The 23,711-nt window shown below is 40.8% G+C and overlaps 1 protein-coding gene across 3 annotated transcripts in view; it reads right to left on the minus strand.

The window, feature by feature from the left end:
• PRELID2 (PRELI domain containing 2) overlaps positions 1 to 23,711 on the minus strand; it is a 58,018-nt gene that overhangs the window by 7,490 nt on the left and 26,817 nt on the right. The window contains exons 5-6 of one of the 3 annotated variants that reach the window (XR_004422000.1): positions 23,480 to 23,585; positions 368 to 461 (exon numbers count right to left, since the gene is read on the minus strand). Coding sequence is in view for 2 of the 3 variants with exons in the window: in XM_033096821.1 (XP_032952712.1) it covers positions 22,554 to 22,559; positions 23,480 to 23,585 (112 nt within the window). In the remaining variant the exon portion in view is untranslated. Of the gene's footprint in view, positions 1 to 367; positions 462 to 22,269; positions 22,560 to 23,479; positions 23,586 to 23,711 lie in introns of those variants that run through there. The other 2 variants (XM_033096821.1, XM_033096820.1) reach the window with 2 other exon arrangements.

Below are 23,711 nucleotides of genomic sequence, written 5' to 3' on the forward strand. Positions count from 1 at the left end.
GTCACAGTTCAACGTCACCTGCCGCCTAATCTTGCTTTCCTCACTCCCTCACAAGGGGTGTTCCTGAGTGTCCTCTCCAATCACCCTCTGCTCGCAGATCTCCATCTGAGTGTGTCCCCACAGCCAACTTGATACCTTGTTTAATACACATAAAACCCGGAACATGTACTATTCTTATCCCCATCTTACTGATGAGGAAACAGCAACTCAAAAAGGTTTAAGTAATTTGCCCAAAGTTATACAGCTATTAAGTAATGAGTCCAGGGAAAGAACAGAGGCATGCTATTCTGGTTTCTGGGGCCACCCCCTTAACCATCTTGCAATGCTCACTCCACTAGTGTACATTTCAAGCTGTCTACCCACCTACCTTGGCCAGTCAACTCTTACCCTGGAGCAAAAAGGAAAGCAGATATTCCCTCTTTCCTCCTTCAAGGGCAAGTTTTGAAGACCAGAGGATAAACCTTAAGATGGAAAGACAGGGTTATGAGGTATAATAATTATGCAGTAGGGTCTTAAGGAAGTCAAAGCTGGATCCGGGGGCCTGGGACACATGGTTCTGAAGTTCTCAGGGACTGAAGAATAGGTTAGAGAGTCCATGTGTCCCATGCCCCCGGATTCAGCTTTGGCTTCCTTAAGACCCTAGTTCATAATTATAATAATTAAAATGCAGGTTCCCACGTCCCTCACAGGAAGACTTTGATTTAATGGGACTCAAGTAATAAGCATCCAGATGATTCTCAGGATCAGGTGGGGCTGGGAAACACTGAGTGGGCCCTTAAGAGAAGGGAAGGGACTTCCTACTTGGGGTTTGATCTGAGCCATGAGAGGGGGATGCATCTCTAGAGGAGACAATAAACTGTATTTAGTACCAAAGTACACTGAACAAAATGTAACAGTTCCTTGAGGTTTCAGAAGGTCCTTCAGATTCAGGCTGGCCATCACCACAAATGCTGCCACTGTCTTGGAAAGAAGAAGTGTTAATTAAAGGATCTTGACAGAATGCCGAGAAGCATGGAGTGTTGGGTAAACCCAAGCAGCAAACTGTAGGACCAGGCACGCTGTCATCAGAATCAGGAGACCTGGGTTCTGATCACAGCTCTGCCAGTGCTTCTCCTGGGCACTTCAGGCTTGTCACTTTCACCAAGAAGTAACTGAGACCTGAGAGCTTATGGGATTACAAGGCTGACCGGATGGTGTTTTCCACAACCAGCCGCACACCAGAATTACTAAGAACCCACAAAAGCAAATACAGATTCCCAAGCCTTATCCAGACCGACTCAGTCAGAATTTCCAGTGCTAGGGCTGGAATCTATAGATTTATAACACACTGTATGTGGTTCTGAAGCACAACTAGTTCATTTGTAAATGAACTAGAATTTGTAAATGGCAGCTTGACACCACTTCCAAGATCCCTTCCAATTCTGCCAGTCTGGGAATTGATGAAATAGCTCTCCTTAATCATGTCTGAAGAGATGGTAATCTTGGACTCTTCGAGCTACTCTCCTTTGAAAGAATTGGGGGTGAGGGGAAGAGGAGGAGGGGGCGAAACTACCCGTGGAATAAAATTTAACCTAAGACCAGAACTGTGCCAATTTCTGCTCTCATTCGTTCATCAACAGATCCAGCTAACAAATATTTATTATGTATCTACTATGAGCACTGGAGATTAAATGGTGAACACACAAGACAAAGTCCCTGCTCTCATCGAGCTTATAGTCTAGTGGATTTCCTTCCCTGGTTTCATTTTTGTTGTTGTTTCAACAAACCCCTGGACAATAATTAAATGCCGTCCGTCTACTTTCAGGAAGATGAAAAACTGCCATGTTAATTCTGTTCCAAGCTTCTGTCCGCAGAGTGGGCACATAAATCTAGACGGCATGTCTTTAAAACCAGAAAAGCACACTCCTTCCTTAGGAAGTACCTAAGTAAGCACTGGTGAACTCTTCCCATCTGTCTGAATTAGGAAGCCACTACTTACACAGCGGAACACTAATTGACGTAAGTGAAGACTTTGAGGTTTGCCTTGGGAATTGAAAGACGTTATTTATTGAATCAATTATGTTCACAACGTGACAGTTGATTTTTCTTTCTGTTTTTTCCCCTCTCTCATACCACTGTAAGTCTTTTTAAGCAGAACAGTTAGAGATAGAAGGCGGAGAACGGGGGCAGAGAGAGACCTATAAAGTGCATTTAAAAAACTAACAGGGAGGCCAAACCATTATTTAGTACCTCTGTTTGGTAAAGAGGGACAAAATCAAAGCCCAATCAATCCAGTCCTTTCAAATAAAGTTCCAACGCTCGAAACTCAGCCCCCAGGAGATCGGGCTTAAAGGGGCTAAATTTACACCACTTATAACACAATGACGCCTAAAATGCAGAACAAACATTATGTGGATCCACCTTTATAGATGTGGCTTAAAAGCTTTTTGGACTGACAGACCATAAACCAGCTTGATTTTATTATTTCTTTTCCCTCTGAGAATTTACAAGGCTATCTTTCTCTACTTACCAGCAGACAGGTAAGTGAGCTCTTTCAGCCTCATTTCCCTTCACACGAGAGCTGTGCTGACCAAATGTGTGCCCACAAAGGAGCCCCCGAGTCTTCCAGACTCAAAGCACTTCACAAATTCCCCCACTCTAAGAGTCTCTGAGAGCTGATTAGTATGGAAAATGAAAAGCTTTTCTGAAGAGGAGGCGGAGTAAGTTAGAACTGAAGGTAGCTAAATCCAGACAGTATATTTACTTTGCTATCAAACTGATGCTTCTTTAAGAAGCTCTGTTGTACCTAGGAGGCCTCGAAGAGAGTAATATTAGACCTTATAAAAATTACGAAGTTCTAAAGCAGTTCCCAAAAGACACATCTATGGGGTACTCTTAACAAAAGAGAACGGCTCGATTATCACAATGGTAAAAGATCGGTGTTCAAGACGCCCACTGGAAACAATGCTTTCTTGTGGGTCATGGCTTTGGAGTAAGTACCATCAATAGTATCGAGGTCCTTGTGTGTAAGAGGCTGCACCACTGATGCAGGGGGCAATAAGGATGCATATAAGACATGAAGCCTCTACTCTAGCGGTCATTGGTCTCTTGGGAGGAAATAGCAGAATGCAAAATAACTCAAAGGCAAGACAGCCTCTGAGCAGGGCTACCATGTTTAAAAGGAAACAGTTCAATGGAAGAAGAGAAGTCGAGACTAATCTCATGAGAAGGGAGGACTTGCAGAAGCCACTGGACGAGGAGGGATTTGAGTCAGACCCAACATCTGGTTCATGAGTGTGACAAGATGAAGGGAAAGACCAAGCAAGCACAGGGAGGTTTAAGAAAAGACGTGCGGGTGGGACAAAGTGTTCCTGTAGTTAGGCAGGTGCCTTCCTGAAGGGTGAGCAAGTGGACTGGAAAGAGATGAGACTATTACATTTCCCATCTTTCCACCCACCCCGTTCTCCACCCTCCATGTACGTACACCTTTCCTCCCACCTTAGTTCTGCTCTTTCCTGGAAGAGACAACAGCACCGAAAACATCCCTGCATTGCCACAGATGGCACAGTAATTATGCAGTAACACTTTGAGAGAGACATAGGGTCAGGTCCAAGCTAGTTGTGAAACCTTCGGCATTTGGCTTATTTTCTAATCTTCAACCACCTCTTCTTCGAATGGAAATAATAATATGGGCTTCTCCTAGGAATTAGTTAAAATAATGCCTAATCTGGTTATCAAAGCACCTAACTTCTAGTAAACACGCAGTAAGTAAGTAGTTGTTCATCTAAATCTCTTAGTGATCATCTAATCCCACTAAAATGTAAGCCCCATAAGGCTGGGGGCCTTGTCAGTCTTATTCAAGATATATCCTCTAGAACAGGGGTGTCCAAACTTTTTTCAACGTTTTTTACCAAGGGCCATATGCGGTAAAACACACAAACAGCCGGGCCACTCACTCGAGGTGAAGTACGTATTGCCTCACCTGGTTTATTTAAGTAAACTAAATATATTTTTGGAATTTGCTGCGGGCCAATTAACAATGGATCGCGGGCCGCCGTTGGCCCGCGGGCCGCCGTGTGGACACCCCTGCTCTAGAAGAACAATGCCTGGTACATAGAAAGCAGCAGTAAATGAACAAAGGAATGAATCTGTCTGTCCATCAACCAATCTATCATCAGCTTACAAATCTACCACATTAGATGATAAAGTGCTCAGAGGCAGGGAACAGAAGTTACTTACTTTTGAATCCTAATTGTCTAGTGCAGAATTTGGCACACAGTAGGTGCTCAAAGTTGATGTATTATAAGACAAAGTTGATGTAGCAACTGACTGCGTCGGAATGCCAGGCTTATGATAAATTTGAATTTGGGAATTACAGTGCAATCTGCCCAATAGTTGGCCTTCTTGAAAGTGGGGTTGAAAAGGTCAGGATAACAAGGGCGGCCACAGGGAATGAAAGAACAAAAGAAGGAAAGAATAAAGAATGAAAGTATAAAAGATAAAAGGGAGGGTCTGATGTGGAAAGAACTGACAGCCGTGGTGGGAACTTAAAACAGGCCCTGAAGAATCTGGGTTAGCCAAGGGTTTAGAAAGTAGGATGAGTTTGGATGCTACTGTTTGCATTATAAAACCACTCGCCTTTTGATAAAAAGTTGTGCATCAAGTTTACTTTTAAACGTTCACCACCTTTTTGATTCCAATTTTTAAGGCTGACAGATCTTTTCAATTCCTTGTTGTAGAATCGTAAGGTATGAATAAAAGACAGAATAAGGATCTGTTACTCCCTTGCTTCAACCCTGCAGTAGTGCCCCACTGCTCTTACAATACATTCTGTCATGGCTATTAGGCTCTGTTTGAGCTGCTTCCAGCCCACCTCAACCGCAACTCCCTCCATTTTTCCCCTCAGCACTCTACAGATACACAGGCCTGCTTTCTCTTCGTAGGACATGTTCAGTTCCTTGCTTTTTCACTCTCTGTTCCCTCCGGCAGGAACATACCCAGATCTTCCACTGGCTGGCTAGCTCCTGGCAATATTCAGCTCTCAATTCGCCTCCGCAGAGACTCCCCTAAACACCGAAGCGAGGCCACAGTCTGGATCACATAGCCAGGTCTTACCGTCTTTGTAGCATTCATCACTATAAATAACTATCCTGCTTTTTAAAATATTTTGTACTGTCTGTCACTGCTCCCCCCCCAATAGAATGTAAGCTCCATGAGATAGAGAAAAACCTGGCCAGTGGGTGTCCTCTGTGGAAGGAGGTAGTTAGGGAGGGAGGGAGTTTTTACATCAAATGGAAGAGAAGGACTACTCAAAACTTCTCCAGGAAATCTTTGGCCATAATAAAGCACCTACTAATCTGATGCTGTCGAACTCTTTTATATTCAGGACTTCCTCATCTATGAAACTGGGATAACAGCGAACAATATTAATACTTAAAATTCATTGGTTCGTACTGTGTGCCAAGCACTGTGCTCAATACTTTACCTGTGTTGGCCCTCCTATCTGCCTTAGAGGATTATGATGTTTTTTTGGATAAGAACCAAGGCTCAGAGAAATTCAGCATCCAGACCAAAATCACACAATCACTAAGAAGCAGGACTTTGAAGCAATCAGGAGTGAGAGTCCAGGATCCAGGATATTACAACACTGGGGGGTGAGAGTTTTAAATGAGATGGTGGATGTGAAAACACCTATTATAATGTAGAATACATAGCAAGAACTTTTCTGCCCTTCCCTATTGACTATGTTCAAAAAAGCCTGGAAAATCAAATTTTAGTCCTGCTCCCAAACTACATGGCATGAGTCTTAATATGTGAATCAGGATATCCTGATAGAATGTATGACTTCAATATAATTGTCCCACAGTGGCTAATAAACTCAAGTAAGATTCATTTTTATTTTGATAAGTAACCCAGAACCCTAAGGTGTAACTGCAGAACGTTAAACTGGTACAATAATTCAGATGTCATTGCGTCACATTGTAAAGCGTCCTCTCCTTACGAATGTTTAATCTCAATTTGTAATGGAAAAGAATATATTCCAAAATAATAAAACCTAAAAATTGGAAAGCACATTACATTATTTAGGACAGTACATTATTACTTTAGTCCAGATAGGAAACTGTCAGCAAAGGATTGAAAGTGGCCCATCTGATTTAGAGAAGCGTTCTGCGATCAAATATCAGAGTGAATGATCACAAAGCCATTTCCATATTGCCAACCTTCAAATCAACCCTGACCGGACGTGAACATGTTAGCGGGTACAAGGCATGTAGTCATTGGTGTTTTTGGTTTTACAAGGTTAATTCCCCCACCTCCAGTATGAGTCAATTTGTCTACTTCCATTTTCAGTTTTTTAAAGTGTGACCTGTATATATAATTTAATTTTTCCTGAATTAGTCTTCATGCAAAATACGGCTTGTTCACCAATCAAGGCCAGCCTCCTACCCGGTGCCATATCCCATCTGTGACATTTCACTGATCACCTCTCACCTGCTTAGAAACCTCCATGGATGGGAGGCTTTCTACTCTTTATTCCATCTGTCTCAGTCCTAATTACAAGAGAATCTTCTTACACTGACACAGGGCTGTCTCAGTGCCTGGCCCCAAAAGGGCGCAGTACCAACTCCTGTACTCTTGACTAACGAACAAAAAGACAAACAACAATGTTCATATCGATGCCCTTTATCAGCCATTGCTTTACTATTTATCAAATTTATGCTCCGCCATAATTTCCCCTTGTTTCTTCCCTATTCTGAGATAAAATGATTAGCAATTTGCTTATATATTTCGTCGCTAAATTGCCACTAACAGAATAAGTAAGTCCAACTAGTATCCAGATAATAAATAAATCCAATAGATGCCCTGATAATTCTCCTTTTGTCTTTTATCTCTACCCTTCGCCTTCCCATAGATTCATTGATTTCTGTAAGTCAACGATCCTCTTTACATGTAAGGTTAGTCTACTCTGTCTTCATACAGGTGTTTTCTTTGAACAACATATAATTTTCCAAAGCCCTATTCACTCAAAAACTCATCCCACCAAATCTCAACAACATTGAGGTTAATGATCATTTATTATGGGCTTACTACATGCCAGTTTACCTACATTATCTCATTTAATCTTCTCAACAGTTCTAAGCTAAGATACTTTTACTCTCATCACTTCCGAGTAAGGAAACCGGGCCTCAGCGAGGTGAGTAAGTTGCTCAAGGTCACATGGCTAGTAAGTGGCCAAAATGGAATTTAAACGCGGATTTCTCCAACTCTTTCCACAATAAGTATGTACCTCACTGACTTTGTTTCTGTGCCTGTGAAATGGGTATAGGGAAAGAACAAGCACACGTCCTTGAAGGATGGCTCTGAGGACTCAGTGAGGCAACACAGAAAGCTAGTGACACATGGCAGACTTGATCTAACTCTTACTTCCCGTTCTCCCTGTGGCCTGAAAAGGGGCTACTGATTTCCTGACGGACCCAGACCTGGTGCGTGGCCTCTCACAAGGGGACTCCCGCAGCAAGGCCTCCTCCACTCAGCTGGCGATCGGTAACCTAAAGGAAATGTCTGCAGGGGCTCGCCTTGCGCTCGTTCCTAGTGCACAAAGCATATTTTACTTGTTCTTCCCATCACCTCGAAGGGTCCCTAATACTTCTGTTTGACAACTCAGAGCCCAGCAGGCTAAACCAGCTTCCTCGAAGTCGCAGGGGTCCACCAGCCACAGAGACAGAATGAGAATCCTGGGTCTGGGGAAGAACTTCATTATTAAGAGGCTGCGGCCCCTACCAAGCTGTGCTGAGCACTTCACATGCTTTGTCTTATTTAATCCTCACACCCAGCCTATAAGTCAGTGGTGTGAAGAGAAGAAGACTCAGATAGGGTAAGAAACTTGGCCCAAAGCACCCAGCTAGTAAGTGCAAAATCCAGATTCACACCCAGGTTTCTGTGACTCTGGGCCCTCAGTATACCACCTCCCTTTAAAAAAAGGTATATTTAGAGGGTTCTCATCTCAAATTATCAAAGAATGGCGTCACCCGAAGCATAGTCCTTCCTGCCATCCCAAAGTTATTCCCATCTACATCAGCGTGGTTTTAAGGTTAAAAATTTAGGGGAGGCAGGGTGAGACCGAATCACTAGTGGCTCTTGAAATTGCCTTAAGAATACAAGCACCTCTCCACATCTCCAAATGCATTTCATTTTCTGTTGATACCACGTGAAGTCAAGAGCCCCCTCCTGGTGTCCAATTAATTTGCTAGAGCAGCTCACAGAACTCAGAGAAACACTGACCTGTGTTTACCAGTTTATTAAAGGGTATGATAATGGATACAGATGAGCAGCCAGATAACGAGATACACAGGACGAGGTCTGGGAGGGTCCAATGCATAGGAGCTTCTGTCCCGGTGGAGTTGGGGTGTGTCACCATCCCCATGTGGATGTCTTTACCCACCCGGAAGCTCTCCAAACCCCATACTAGTGGACTTCCATGGAGGCTTCGTTACACAGGCATGATGAAATATGAACTCCATTTCCAGCCCCTCTCCCCTCTCTGGAGGATGAGGGTTGGGGCTGAAAATTCCAAGCTTCTAATCAAGGCTTGGTCTTGGCTTCCATCCAGGGCCCACCCAGAGTCACCTCATCACAACAAAAGATGCTCCTAGCGCTCTTATCACTCAGGAAATGACAAGGGCTTTAGGAGCTCTGTGTCAGAAATCGGGGCAGAAACCATCATACATATTTTCTATTATCTCTCAGAGAGATGGAAGAAATGGACCTAATAACATACCTGATACTTTTTTAAAAGTTGCTCTACCATTTCAGTTGCTGACTAAATGGGGAGCATCTCACTGGTTAATGCCTGAGATCACAGCCTTTGTATTGTTTGGTCCCAGATAGTTTTCCATGGATTACTGACACTCACAGACAATATTCTGAATCTACCAGCTGTCCTGAAGGTTAAACAATCTAATAAAATTCTTCCCTTCAATTAAAAAATCCAAGGCTTATAAAAAATACTGGGGGTGCCCAAAAAATGTGTACAAGTGGACACTTTGGTCAGCGTTGCTCAAGCAGTAGTTCGCCGTAATCAGAAGTGTCTGGAAGTTGATGGTAACCCACTCTAAGCACCTCTTGTAACTGCAGAAGTCAGACGTGACTTGTATGTATCTTTTGTTATCGGTATATATTGAGTATTACAATTTTAATACAGTTTTCCTTTCTTAAAATGTGTACACATTTTTTTTTTGGCACCCTGTGTACATTCACATATCTTTCACCTGGAGAACTGCAAAGGTGGAATTCCTTTTAAATAACAAGCAAGGTAAGCAATTCTGACTGTTGTTCTGAGATTGACGCACAATCCTCGAGGCTGAGGGACAACCTGGATTCATAACTTGTTTGGAATTTGACCAACAAATTCAGGACCCCTGGGAAATAATTTGTGAGAATGTCTGAAGTATAAAGGGTGAGCTGCTGGAAAAGTAAAACTGGGGTGGGGTGGGGTGATATGCAGCCTTCGTCATCGAGTGCTCAGACTAAGCGTTTGAATCGCGGTTCTACCACTCCCCTCCTGTGTGATCTTAGGCAAAGCAACTCACCTCTCTGTGCCTCCTCAGTTATAAAATGGAGATAACAGTACCTACCCAGACAATTGCTGCGCAAACTGGAGGAGGTAAAGCATGCGATATACTGAGGATGTTACCTAGGGCATAGAAAGTGTCCAATAAAGATTACCTCTTATTGTTCCCTTTCCTATGACCCCAATGGATAAAATGTTTCTCCACTTTTAAGACTATTTTTAAGGTAATAAAATGAAAACATAAAGAAGTCTCACCACGTTTGGAAAATAATACAATAATATGTACATCTGTTCACTGATTCAGTAAGTATGTATTGAGCACTATGTGCTAGGTACTGAGGAGAAACAGAAGCCTGTGGTTCAGTGAGGGAGACAAAAAATACATTCAAAGCATCATGAAAACAATCACGTACTGAGAAGAGCACTTCAGGGAACCTTTTCTAAAGTAATAATACAAAATATGAAAGACTTTATGCATAAAGATGCTTCAGATGGTCTCAATTATAATGGGAAAACTTGGCAATAACTCCAACACACAATACTAAAGAAACGGTCAAATCAATTATTATATAGCTACTTAATGAAATATTATGCAGTCATTAAAATGACAGCTTTGAAGTTTATGTAATTATTGTGAAAGTCATTTGTAATAAAATGTTACTTCAAAAAAAAGCAAGACATGAAATTGTACTTATACTGTAGTTATGGCTGTTTAAAATCTGCATATGAAAGACTAGAAGTAAATATGCCAATTTGAGTTATAATGGAGAGATAATTATCATTTATGTATTTATAGTGTGCAAGGTATTTTAAGCACTTTACAGTATTTCCTTTAATTCTCACACTCATAAGGTAGGTACTATTACTCACATTTCACCCAGACAGAGATTAAATTTGTACAGACTTTATGAGGGAGGGCACCGAGATTTAAACTAAGGTTGGCTTGACCCCAAAGGCAGGCTTATTATAACCATATTTGTCTATAATGTCATAGCAGGAAAAATAAGTTTGGGCTTATAACTTCCTTGCATTTTTCTTTTTAAGTAACAACAACTGATCACTGACTGTGTGCCAAGTCCTAACCAAAGCATTTTATACATGTAACTCCGTTACTCTTCCCACTACTCTATGAAGTAGCTTCCAGTATTGCCCTCATTTTACAGATGAGGAAAGTGAGACTCAGAAAGTCAGATGGCTTGCCCAAGGTCACACAGCTGATCAGCACAGGATAGTCTGCTGGTTTCAAAGAGACGGAGGGCAAAAGAATGTAACTGGCTTTCCTGGAAATATAAATATAAGTAAGTAGCACTTACTCAAAAACATTTTAAATACATTGCTTTAAATTTTGTTTAAAGTCTTTTGGGAGGAGTGCGGCAGGATTTTGGGGGTTTTTTAATTATGAAATATTTCAAACATATCAAGAAGGGCAGAGAATAGAAAAGTTGGTAGGCTTTAACAAATGTTAATGTCTTTTAAAGTAACAAAACCTACATCCCTACCAAAGGCCACTGAGGAAGAAAAATTTTAATTATAGCCTTTAAATTCTTACACTAGATGTCAATATGAAAGGAGTTAATTAATTCAAAAAGCCACCATTTTCCTTTACTAAGGAAATTCAGAGAAAAATAGAAAAACAGTTTAGCTAGAATCTACGGAAGAATGCTGGACAAGGAATAAAAGGGGTCAAATCCCAGGCAGTAAAAGGAATTAGAAAAAAAAATGGAAAGTGACACAGAAATAGCGCTCCAGCAAACAGGGGTCCGTGAGACATCAAGCCCCTGTCTCTAATGGAAAGACATCCCAGCCTCATCCCCATCACCTTCCTGGGGCTCAGCCTCGAGTCCCACAAAAAGTGGGCATAACAACCAAAGAGGTCCATCAGCAAGAGATGACATTCTACAGTACAACAGGGAGACAGAATAAGAAGCTACCCGGCAGAGGGGAGAAAGATGATTACAGAAACAGCTCCAAGAGCATTTAATTAGCATGCTGCAGGACTTAGGCTCAAAACTGAAGTTCAACTATCAGATGTAGCTTTTAAGAAATGAAATTACCTTTGCAATTCAAGCTGCTTTACCCAGAATTCTGTATTAACGCGATCTGAGATGCCTGAATGACATTTCCCCGGCTTTGCTGGTCAAATTAAGAGCCTCAATTCAGCACAAAAAGCCTAGCTGTATCCAAGCTCCATCCTACAACAGACTTGATCCACAAAAGATTTGTGCCTCAAATGTACAATCTGCAGATGCAGCCCCTATTTTTCTGGTATTTCAATGCAGCCCGTGCAGAGCTGCTTCAGTTTTCAATTCTGTGCCTTCCTTAGGTTTATATGAGGGACATGTAGACATATGGTGCACTATTTTCTCATTGTCTTTGTCTTTGAATTTAGCACAACAGAGAGCAAGAACAGGCTCAGAAAGTAACAGGTTGGTTGGAAATTCTACCCAGAACGGTGGGGAGAACATGGCTCCCGAATCTCTAAGGATACCGTTGAGTATGAGAGTAGCAGAGCAATAGGAAAGCAAGTATCACAGTTAAGTGTTATGGAGACAAGGGCACTTTCAAGTGTCAACTTCAGAGTCATATGTATACCCAGTGCTGACAGAGACAAGTTATGCATTTGTTTTGTCTCCTCACCCAAGCTTTTTTGGGGAAAGGGTCCTGTCCTCCATGCCAAGGGGTGAAAGATAACGACAGATTAGAGGGTCGGCTCTGAAGTCAGACCACCTGAAATTCCAGCTCTGCCACTTACTGGCTGATGACCCTGTGCCAGTAATGTAATCTCTCTGTGCCTGCATTTCCTCATCTGTAAAAAGGAAAAGTGGGAATAACAACAGTCTCCCTTTAAGAGGGCTGTTGGGAGAACTGAATATTCATAAAACAATGCAGTGCTTGACTCATGGGAAACACTCAATTGTATTAGCTACTATTATTATCATATCTGGCTTTCTCCAGTTTCCAGAACAGTCTGTGTTTACAGACAGCATGGATTAAAAATAAGCCAACGTATCTATTATTGGCCACTAATATTCTGAAGGCACCGACGATACCCATACATCTTTGTAATATGCCATTTAGTTAGCTCACATGAATAGGATTTTAAATGAAATTGTAACAACCTTACCACATGCTTACCACCCCCTCTGCCTAACAAGTATTTAGTAAAAGTATACTTCTTATTTTTAAATATTTTACTGCCACCCTAGCACTCGACTATCTACTTGTTACATGAATTATCTCTGACACTCTTGGATCTGTACTTAGCTTAAACTCCTGAATTTTTGTGCAGGCTTAAAGACTATTTGTCAGATAAATTTTAAAAATCTTGGTATTTACACCTTGTAGGAAAAGAGGGGAGAGCTGAAAAAAACATACAATGTCAGAATTGAAAATGACCTCCTAGTCCAATCCCTGATTTTACACAAAGTGACAGCGGCATTCAGAGCAACTAGTCCAAGCAGTGTGGCCACCGGAATGTGGCCAAGGCAGGCCCAGAACCCAGATTTCCTGATCCCTGGCTCGTTCGCTCCTCACTGCACTGTGCTGAGATACGACGACTGATTACTACTCAATGACACCAAACACATCGAGGGCTCAGGAACCCACTTTCTGTCATTTCAAGTAAGAGCTTAACTTTCCAGGTTATGTCTAGTTTAACAGAAGGCAAAGTCCCAGCTTTTCAGCTGGCTGACTTAAGGGATTCCTGAAAGCTTCACCACTGATCAGTCTAATACAACTCCAATGAATTCAAATGAGCCACTGAGGGATTTTGGATTCCTAAGTCTCACAGGCAAGATAAAGGCACTGATTTAAACTCAGGAGAAGGAACAAAAACCATGTCACTCACAGAATACTCATTTTCACTAAAATGTTTTCACTGCAAAGGCTACATTTCTCAGGACTAAAACTCTAATAATAACAGCAGAATGAGCTGAGCTGCTGGGGAGAGAATATGTAAGAGGACAGCTACAATTACTTAACTGATTTAGAAATAAATTGTTAAAAATCAGAATTCTTGGTAATATTCTCGCAGTATCTAATGAATAAATATCAAGTAAAGCAATCTATTTGAGTACTCAAGAGTGGAATTAAAAAGTAGTATCAACAGAGGTAAATTGAGAGCTGAAAAATAAACCCTCTGGAACTGGAGGGACAGAATGTATTTCATCCGTTCTTTCGAGTGGTTCAAGTAATGGAAAGAATCTTGCAAGAATTCATGTAACCAAGCCGGAAATACAAGTCTCCAAAACACAGTCAGTGGAATATTCCACTGGTGTTCTTATGTCGTATTTCTGACTTTTATTTATTGTTATAAATGAGTTTTATTTGCTCTTTTCCTCTATCTTGGACTCACTGGGTCTTGAAATGCCCACTCCTTTTCAGAGTTTTGACTACTATGCACGCGTGTACACTCTTTAATTTACCGCTAAGGGACTGAGCAGCTCAGGACAACTAGTGCAAGGGAACACAATTCAAAAGCTTGGAGGAGGACTGAGGTCAAATCACTAGCTAATGACTGAAGCATGTCCTTGGGTAGGAATCAGAAGACTGGAGCTAACAATTCCATTTCTTCTTCACAACAATCCTATGAGGGTAGAATAATTAGCCCTGCTTTCCTAATGAAAAATGAAAGTTCTAAGATGTTAAGTCATTCATTCAAGACATACAGCAAGAAAACTGGTACTACCCAGAGCCAGCGTGTCGTGGAAGCTGTAAATTGGCAGAATTCTTTTAGAAGGAAATTTGGCACTATGCATTAAAGGTCTTAAAAATGGGCTTTAACCTAGGAAGCTACCAGAAACATACACAAGAATTTATATTCATGGATTTACCACAGTATTCTTTATAATAGCAAAAAAATAGAAACCAACAATAAGAGCTATTATGCCAATGGAATGTTATGAAGGCATCAAAAATGATGTTTTCCAGGAACATGTAATAACCCAGAAAAATGTTCACAGTATGTCCACAAATGACAACATTGGGCTAACGGAACAGAATGATCCCACTTTTTCCAAAAAAAAAAAAAAAAAAAAAAGCTATACATACACATACATATGCAAATATACTCAAAGACACACGAAAGGGTCAATCCTAAAATGTTAAAAGTGAACATACTGAATATTAAAATTATGGAATTAAAAACTGGTAAAAAATGTTTTTTTAAAGCAACAACATAAACTTGACCTATACTGCTGCTATAGCTAAAATTTCTGTTTAGATCAGTATTTAAAAGGCAACTTATTTATAAAAACATATACTTATTATCAGAGAACTTCTCTATTTAAAATTTTATTTTTCAGTTCCAGTTGACATTCAATATTACATTAGTTTCAGATGTACAACATAGTGATTAGACATTTATATAACTTACGAAGTGATCACCCTGATAATTCTAATATCCACCTGGCACCATACATAGTTTTTACAATATCATTAACTATATTCCTTATGCTGTACTTTACACCCTCGTGACTATTTTGTGACTGCCAATTTGTACTTCTTAATCCCTCATCTTTTCACCCAGCCCCTCAAACCCCTCCCACCTGGCAACCATCAGTTTGAGAGAACTTGTCTTACTGCTAATAATTATTGGAGTTTTCCTATGTGCCAGGCATGTTTTATGTATGTGCCCTCATTTCACCCTTAAAGTAACCCTGTGAAGTAGGACGATTATCACTTCATTTCAGAGATGAGAAAATTGAGGGTCCAAGATGTGAAGCATGACACCTTCGGTGTGAGAAAACCAGATCACGGACCAAGAGGGATTTCTCTCTTCAATCCCTAGGTTAAACCTTGTTTCACATGACATCATCTTTCTAAAGGCAGAACATAGTAGGCTTTTAGTATATGATGTTTGGTATATGATTACTAGGATGTCTATAATTTGCTTCAAAATATTTCAGCACAGGCAGTATAATATTATGGCGTGTGTTATTATAGTTCAAGTTCCGCACCAGGTACAGTCAGTTCCCCTAAAACACGCTTCACACTTCAGGGGTTGGCTATGAACGTTCTAATCAGCAGCCTCGCTCTCCAGAAACTTCAGTTACCTTTATCCATGACAACACCAGAGGCTTTTATAATTAGCATAAGGAATGTGAAAACTGTGAATTTTCACTAGTGACATCAGTGGTTTGCTGAGCAGCAAAATGGATGTTAGAGATGGACTGTCAGAAAAGGTAAAGAACCATATGATTTCACTGATATGTGGTATTGTCATGCAGGGTGTCATGCAGGGTCTCTGGTCCCGCTCCCCACATAAGAACACAGGACATGGTGAGGCCAAAAAGGAACACCCACGGAGCCACAGATAGGAGAGTCATACATACCACTATATTCTCGCTGGTGGCTGGGTTGGAGACACAGGAAGCAGGAGCCACACTATCCGCAACCCGCCGTCCACTTCTCTGCCAACCAACCTCACTTGCTAGCTGCAATCCACTCTCTGCAGTCCCAATCCTCACTCCACCCCTTGCTAGCTTAGTCACAGCAGTTATATCAGTGGCTAATGACTAACCGGTAACAGCTGATGGCCAACTAGTCACAGCTGATGACCATCTACTACCCGAGCCAGCACCTTTCCACGTGAGGCCGAGAGCCTGGAAACTGCTCTCCAGGGCTCTGTCCCCACAGGTATATAAACCGAAAACAACAAAAGAACAAGACAAACAACTGAAAGAACAAAAACTCATAGATATAGACAATAGTTTAGCGGTTATCAGAGGGTAAGGAGGGAGGCAGGAGGAGGGCTCTAGAAGAGGGTAAACGGGGTCTAATATATGGTGATGGAAAGAGAACTGACTCTGGGTGGTGAATACAAAATGTGAGATACGGATGATGTATCAGAGAATTGTACACCTGAAATCTATGTGACTTTACTAACAATTGTCGCCCCAATAAACTTTAATTTAAAGAAAAAAGAAAAAGAAATGGGCTGTCATTCATTTAATTAATGGGACTTAAAATATAGGGATCAGCTCAAAATTCTAGAGATACTCCCATCCCTGCACAATCAAGGTGTAACACTCTATCTAGCAAGCCCTTCACCTGCCAACTTTAGGGGTGACAGCCTTAGTTTATGTCTACATGATCCCATGGCCAGCCACTGGACCAGAACATTCTGGCTGCCTGACACTGTCTGTAAAATAGCTGAATCTTGCCTTTGGAATATTGTCAGCTCTGCCTTCAGTGAACAGTTCACGCAATTCGTGGTCAGAGTAACAAAAGGACAGAGACTTAATGGAATTTACATAACGGGTAAACTATTTGGTGCCTACTTGTACATAAAGGACTAATAAAATATCTGTATGTGTTACAGATCTTTTTTTGTAAGCTGGTAGGGAGGTTGTGAGGATGTAGCTGACTCTCACCAACTATGAATTATCCTGTTCCCAATATGAACCAAAAAGAAGTTAACAGTTGTACATCAACTCAGCACACAAATAGGTTAGGTCAGGGTGACAGGCAGTTCTGACATGGCTCCCAGGGATCCCTGCCTCCTGGCATTTATGCCGTTGTGTATATATAAATACACACACACACACACACACACACACACACACACACAAACATGTATAGTATCTTATGTCCCAGGCAATCATCTTCCACTTTTAAAATGAATCTTTGTAAGGCTCAAATAAGAACATGCCACGTTCAGATCTCTTTAGCTGTGGCATGTCTAGGCCAGACTTCCTCAAAACGATGTTCAAATTATTTGACTTGCTCACATTGCTTCAGTGACAAATATTTTACATCCTGTTACGTTCGATCTTTCTCTGCTTCAGCTTCCCGATCAACACAATAAGAATAATGAGGGAACTAATAATGGGGCCTTGCCGGGAAATAACAAATTATTTTATCACACATTGAAAATGTATTTCACCAACTTAAAAAAACGAAAATCCCTCAATGCGAGTGCATAATGAGAGCTCTGCATGTTCGCAGCATTCGTAGTCATCTCTAAGGACTCGGGCAACTAGGCGAAAAGAGAACACTTGCATCGCAAAACTGATAGCACCCCTGTTATCCTCTGAGCCTCTCCCAGAAAAGCAAAATGTGGGATTTGCAAGAACCACATGGGAGTTCACCAGAAACTGCTTTTGATTTGGGTTTGGAATTTTGTTGGAGGAGGGGGCGGGTAGAAGAACTGGATTGTTTTGTTTTGATTTGGAAAGATGCAGGCAAAAATTCCAAAAGATAGTTATACCCAGTGCAGTATAAAGCATGCTTTCTCAATGGGGGCATTATCAAAACAAGGTGACAATTTCTTCTTGGGAGTGAAAAATATCTTACGCTTTTTGTGTATAAAGCAAAGACATAATACAATATATAAAAAGGCAATCAGTATATCTATAGTATAATAAGTTCATGGTGGGAGGGTAAGTTCGGGGGAAAAAATGTCTAAAAAGCCTCCATGGGGGGTGGTGATAACGGAAAAAAGGTTGAGCAACACTGGCCTAAGAAATGCCTTCCCCAAACTGGGAGCTGGTGCAAAGCCACACCTGCCGCAGGGACTATCCTGATCTCTGTTACCTTCCCTGAGGATCCCAGAGGTCAGACTTGCCTCTGGCCTGGGTTCCTCCCAGCTCTGCTTCACAGTTGGCCATTCCCCAGCTGAGAAATGTGTACGAGGCCTTTCATGTGCCCCAGGCTGCCACCAATCCCTATTTTCCTTCAGATCTTTCTCTGTTTCCTTGATCTGTTTTTGAATGCGCTTGCCTACCTCGAGGCATGTTATAATCCGCATTTGGCATCTAGTGTGCTACTTGTCTGTGGTGGCACCTTTTCAAAACTTCCAACCTATCTTCCGTTGGCCATCTTGGGTCAAAACTGTCCACCAGGAAAATAAAAATAAATAAAATTTAAAAAAAACACAAAACTGTCCACCAGGACATGAAATCAGGACAAAGAGTTAGACTGTGGAAGAGTCAAGACAGGTGGGTGCCTCTCAGACTGAGGAAAGCGCTGCATGGCACGCCCAGTAGTGTCACCGGCCGAGGATGTGGTATATACAACATTCAGTCTTCTGTACAGACATGAGAAAAAGACACAGGAATGGTACATGCCATTGCTGTCTTGGACAAAAATAGATACCTACCTCAAAAGCAAACTTTGAAGCAGTTCCTCAAAAATTAAACATAGAATTACCATGTCATCCAGCAAAAGAACTGAAACAGAGACTTGAACAGATATTACCAAGTTCATGGCAGCATTATTCACAACAGCCAAAAGGTGGAAGCAACCCAAGAGTCCATCGATGGATGAAAGGATAAATAAAATGTGGCACACAATAGAATATTATTCAGACTTAAAAACAAAGGAAATTATGATACATGCTACAACGTGGGTAAACCTTGAAAACATGACGCTAAGTGAAATAAGCCAGTCAGAAGCACAAACATTGCATGATTCCACTTATATGAAGTACCTGGAGCAGTCAAATTCATAGAGACAAAAAAACAGAATGGCGGTTGCCAGGAGTTGGAAGGAGAGAGGAAGAAGGAGTTAGTATTCAATAGCTACCGAGTTTCTATTCAGGAAGATGAAAGAGTTCTGGCGATGATGGTGCTGATGGCTGCACAACACTGAATGTACTTAATGACACAGAATTGTACACTTAGAAATGGTTAAAATGATAAATTTTATGTAACGTATATTTTACCACAATAAAAAATTTTAATATACTTTTTAATATTCTCTTTTAATATAAAGACAGCTTCAAAATACTAAATAGCAAAACAACAAATCCATAGCCCATGGGAAAGCAGAAACAAGGGTATGTCATTACAGTAAAAATGGCAGAAACGCCAGCTAAACACGCCCTCCACCGGTGCGGCATTATGGCATGTAGGCCAGCTGGAGTCTGGATAAGAACAGAGGCTGGGACTGTGACCCAAAAGGAGGATGCTCTGTAACCACTCAGAGGTCCTTTCAAGTGAGCGTCATGGCCCCTCCCTCCTCTGGCCCATCCCAAGTTCTTTCCTTGTAACTGCGCTCCTGGCTTCTGCATCCCCCATCCTTACTGTACACACCACACCTCCGCTCTGGCTCTATTAATAAGCACACTCATCTTGCCCCACACCAGTGGTTTGGGTGCAGAGCCCACGATGTGACAGACTGGTGTAGTCATCAGAAGCACACTCTGGACAGTCAGACAACTTGGGTTCAAATCCCAGGTTCATTCCTCACTAATTCTGTGACCTTGAGAAAAATGTTTGCCACTTGAGATCTCACTTTCCCTGTTTGGAAAATGGGAACAACAGCTACTAGATCTCAAAGAGTTGTTTGGATAAGTAAATAAGGTCATGAAATGCACCCCAATCACAGTGCATGGTATCTAGTAAGCTCTCATGAGCACCAGCTGCTTTTTAATATCCTTTTTAGCACCGATCATAGGACTGAGCACTAAACACCAAGTGGGCACTAAACATCAATAAAGTTTCAGCATCAGCATATGTTTGTTTATTCATTACCCGACATGCTCTCCACCCTGAGCTAGATGTCTGGGGGGGTTGAGTTGTGTAAGGTACAGTCGCTACTCTTGTGAATTCTATCTTATTCCTACTTGCGTCTCCAGCATCCCAGGCGTTGCCTGGCTCAGAGTTGGCACCCAAAGTGGAACTGAACTTCTGAGATTAAAATCTAGTAGTGTGTTCACATGAATTTGAGGGGGTTAAAAAAAAAAAAAAAAACACATGTAACTTTCAAAAACAAAGTATGAAAAAGAAGCATGTGAGTAGGATTTTTTCATTCTTAAAAACAAAGAGAATATCTTATGTATAGTTGACTTGTGTTCTTCAATATCCTGAAAATTTTCATACACAGCTTTCTCAAAAACAAACCCTGGGAATGCATTAAGATTCCCATTTTGTGGATGAATAAACTTAGGATCAGAAGGGTGAAATGACTTGTGTCAGACCACAAAGACAATTGGCTTTTGTGGGCTGTAAATTCAGAAATGCTTCTATTTCAAGGGCCTATTTGTAGATTGGAGTATGAAGAGGAAATCCCCATTCTCCTGCCCACAAGCTTGCATTCCAAGAGGAACCTGGGGTCCAAGTGAAGTATGAAAGTCAGCATTTGTGTCACAAAGGTCCCCGAATTGCAAGTCTCTTCTGAGTGGTTAAAAGGAGAAATGCAATTGAACAAGCCCCCAGAGACACAGAAATACAAGTGACCTTAGCTTGAGGGTCCAAATCTAGGGCCAGCTTTGAACTTACAAAACAGAAATATAAACTTTGCAAGCACCTAGTTTTGCTGTTGCTGGGGGGCAAAAAAATAGGTATCAGACCCCATCATTAAACAGCGTCAGAGATAAAGTCCTAACGAGAAAATAAGTCACCTAAAACACTCCCATGGTGACTTCCACAGAAGTCATCTACACAGGCTCAGCTGTGAAGGTTTTATCAGGGAACCAGGCTGATACCGGAAAATATCCCCACTTGGATAAAAGGTGAATGACACCTAAGCATGAGTGGCTCCTAAAATTGAAAAGCTACCTAATTAAACTAAGGCTCTTTTTAAAATAGAAGTTGGAAAAAGCAAAAACTAGCAGAAAAAAATATATATTCTTACTTCTGAGCATAATAAGTGAGAACACAGAGGTGCCCCCACTTTAAAAATTTAAAGTCACCTGATGATTTCCAATAGTATTCATTAGAAACCAACTGTGGACCTCACTGTGCATTCTAACTCCTTTCTACTCATTTCCACGTCAATGTACAGAGCACTGTCCAAGGTACTAGGGGGTGGAAGGAAATTGGGATTAGGATTAACAAAAGCCCCTCTTTTTTTATCAAGAGCATAGAAGCTACTATGAGGACATGCCAGAAACCCTTGGGAATACAGATATTCCCCACTCTTCAAAAGTTCACAGTATGCTACTTCTGGTAAAGTGGCATGCAGTAAGACTCACTGGCAAAAGATGGGGGTTTCAGTCCAGACTCTACCCTTTGCTAGACCTGTGATCTTGAGTAGATCCATTTAGCCCACACTTGACACAGTGCCTAGAACAAAGCAGGTGCTCAGTATATATTTGTAAAAGGAAGAAAGGCAGGCAAGCAGCCATCAACGCATTGGATGCACTTATCTCTTCAAGACCTTTCTCATCAATAAAATGGTAATAATAATTTCTACACATCTGACAGGATCTTAAACAAACACTATCTGGTTAAAAGTCATAATAGGTTCAGATTGATGGACCGGTCAAATACCGATGAATTTAGATTAATCAAACAATAAAGCAAGAGTTGGCAAACTATAGCCCACAGGCTAAATCCAGACCACCACTTGTGTTTGCAAGATCCATGAGAAAAGAATGGTTTTTACAAATAAACATTTACAACCAATCTGATGGTAGGTAAAACTAGCTGTTTACCCCAATTTGGCTAAATGTTAATCTGCCCCCCAAAAAAAGAATTCCATTCTTCTAAGTATTGGATCCTTAGTAGATCTGTGTTTAAAAAAAAACACTGTACTTTATTATTACATTTTTAATTTTGTCAAAAAAACTTCAGCAAATTTGTTTCTTTTGTTAGAAAGTAGCTATGTAATATCTCAATTTTGCTTCTTGGCCCACACAGTCTGACGTATTAACATATTAACTGGCTCTTTACAGAAAGAGTTTGCCACTCCTGATCCAAACAATGTACAGGAAGTCAATTCAGTCAGGGACATGACAACAAAATTATTTTTCTCATCAGCACCATTATATTTAGAGTGCAATTTTGCAGAACACGGGGATTTTTACAAATGCATATTTTGCAATACAGTAGAAAAACCTGCAATAATGTACAAGTAAGTGACAGTCAGATCTTCCAGAGGCTCAACTACCCGCTTCTAGCCCAGGTTTAAACAGGCTGGGCTGGTCTGGATATGTGCTCATCTGGGCCAGGAACACATCGTGCATTTTGACAGTATGGAGTACAGTACAATACCAAACACTCATTCTCACTCTCAACCTTCCAGACTAATGCATCATGGTCCAGGTTCATTCTTGAACCTAGATCTGCAACATGAGAACAATGGTCCATTACCCAGAAAATCTCTGGGGTCGTAACAATAGTTCCTTAGACCAGCCATTAAGCCTACCCCACAGAACAAAATTAGGTAACATATACATACGTCCTGAGTAAATCCTGGGAATAAATGATTCTGCTCATAATAGCAATAACAACATGATAAAATAAAACATTATAAATAAAATAATAATTTAAAAACCACTTCAGAACACCTGCAGATAAAGATGCATAAGGAATAGACTTTGCCCTAGGCAAGAAATTAGGACACATCAATCCCATGTGGAAAATCATAATAGACAGACTACACAGAATTGCTCTACTTAAAAGAGGGTAGATGGGACCTTAGAACTCCAAGATGGCTTCTGAATCACTTTCCTGGAAGCCTAGCCTCTCACAAGTACAGAGTTTGGAAACCACCAATAGACAACCAGGAGTTCTAGATTTCTGTGTCTTCCTCATTCATAATATCAGGACAATAACAGCTATTTCAAAGGTTTGTGAGCATTAAATGAGATAATAAACAAAAATTCTTTTTACAATGAGTACACATAGTAAGCACTCAATAAATATTAGCTATTACCTTTTTTATTAAATAGTTGTCATATTATGCATACTGTAAATATAATTATTCATTCTGATTATTTCTCTTAGTTAGACTATAAGTATTCTCCATATTATCACATACTCTTCATTGGCATATTTTTAATTTAATAGGTCATAAATGGCACTTTAGTTTTGCTTTGATTTGGATTTGTATAATAATTAGTGAGGGTAATCACTTTTGCAAATATTTGTTTCTTAATTGTATTTTTTTCTTAAGTCTGTTCATGAGCCTTATTCAAGAACTCAGTAGGAATATCAAGGGTTTCTTAAAATTACTGTTGGTTCCAAGTGGGAACAAGCTTACCTTCTGGGCTCCCTGTCTTAAGAATGCGCTGGCAAAAGTTTCCAAAATACAGTTGAGAAAGCCAGCCCCTGTGATTGAAATCCTGCCTCTTTGAATAAACTCCGTCCTGCAAAAAAACAAAAACATACATCTTTGATGTAATTCTACATTTGGATATTTAAACCACAGGGATTTCCAACAGCATAATTACCACGTATAATTAACACAAAATAATACTCACAGTAATTCAATA

The sequence above is a fragment of the Rhinolophus ferrumequinum genome, chromosome 24 (genome assembly GCF_004115265.2).
Source record: "Rhinolophus ferrumequinum isolate MPI-CBG mRhiFer1 chromosome 24, mRhiFer1_v1.p, whole genome shotgun sequence".
In the NCBI taxonomy this organism is placed as follows: Eukaryota; Metazoa; Chordata; class Mammalia; order Chiroptera; family Rhinolophidae; genus Rhinolophus; species Rhinolophus ferrumequinum.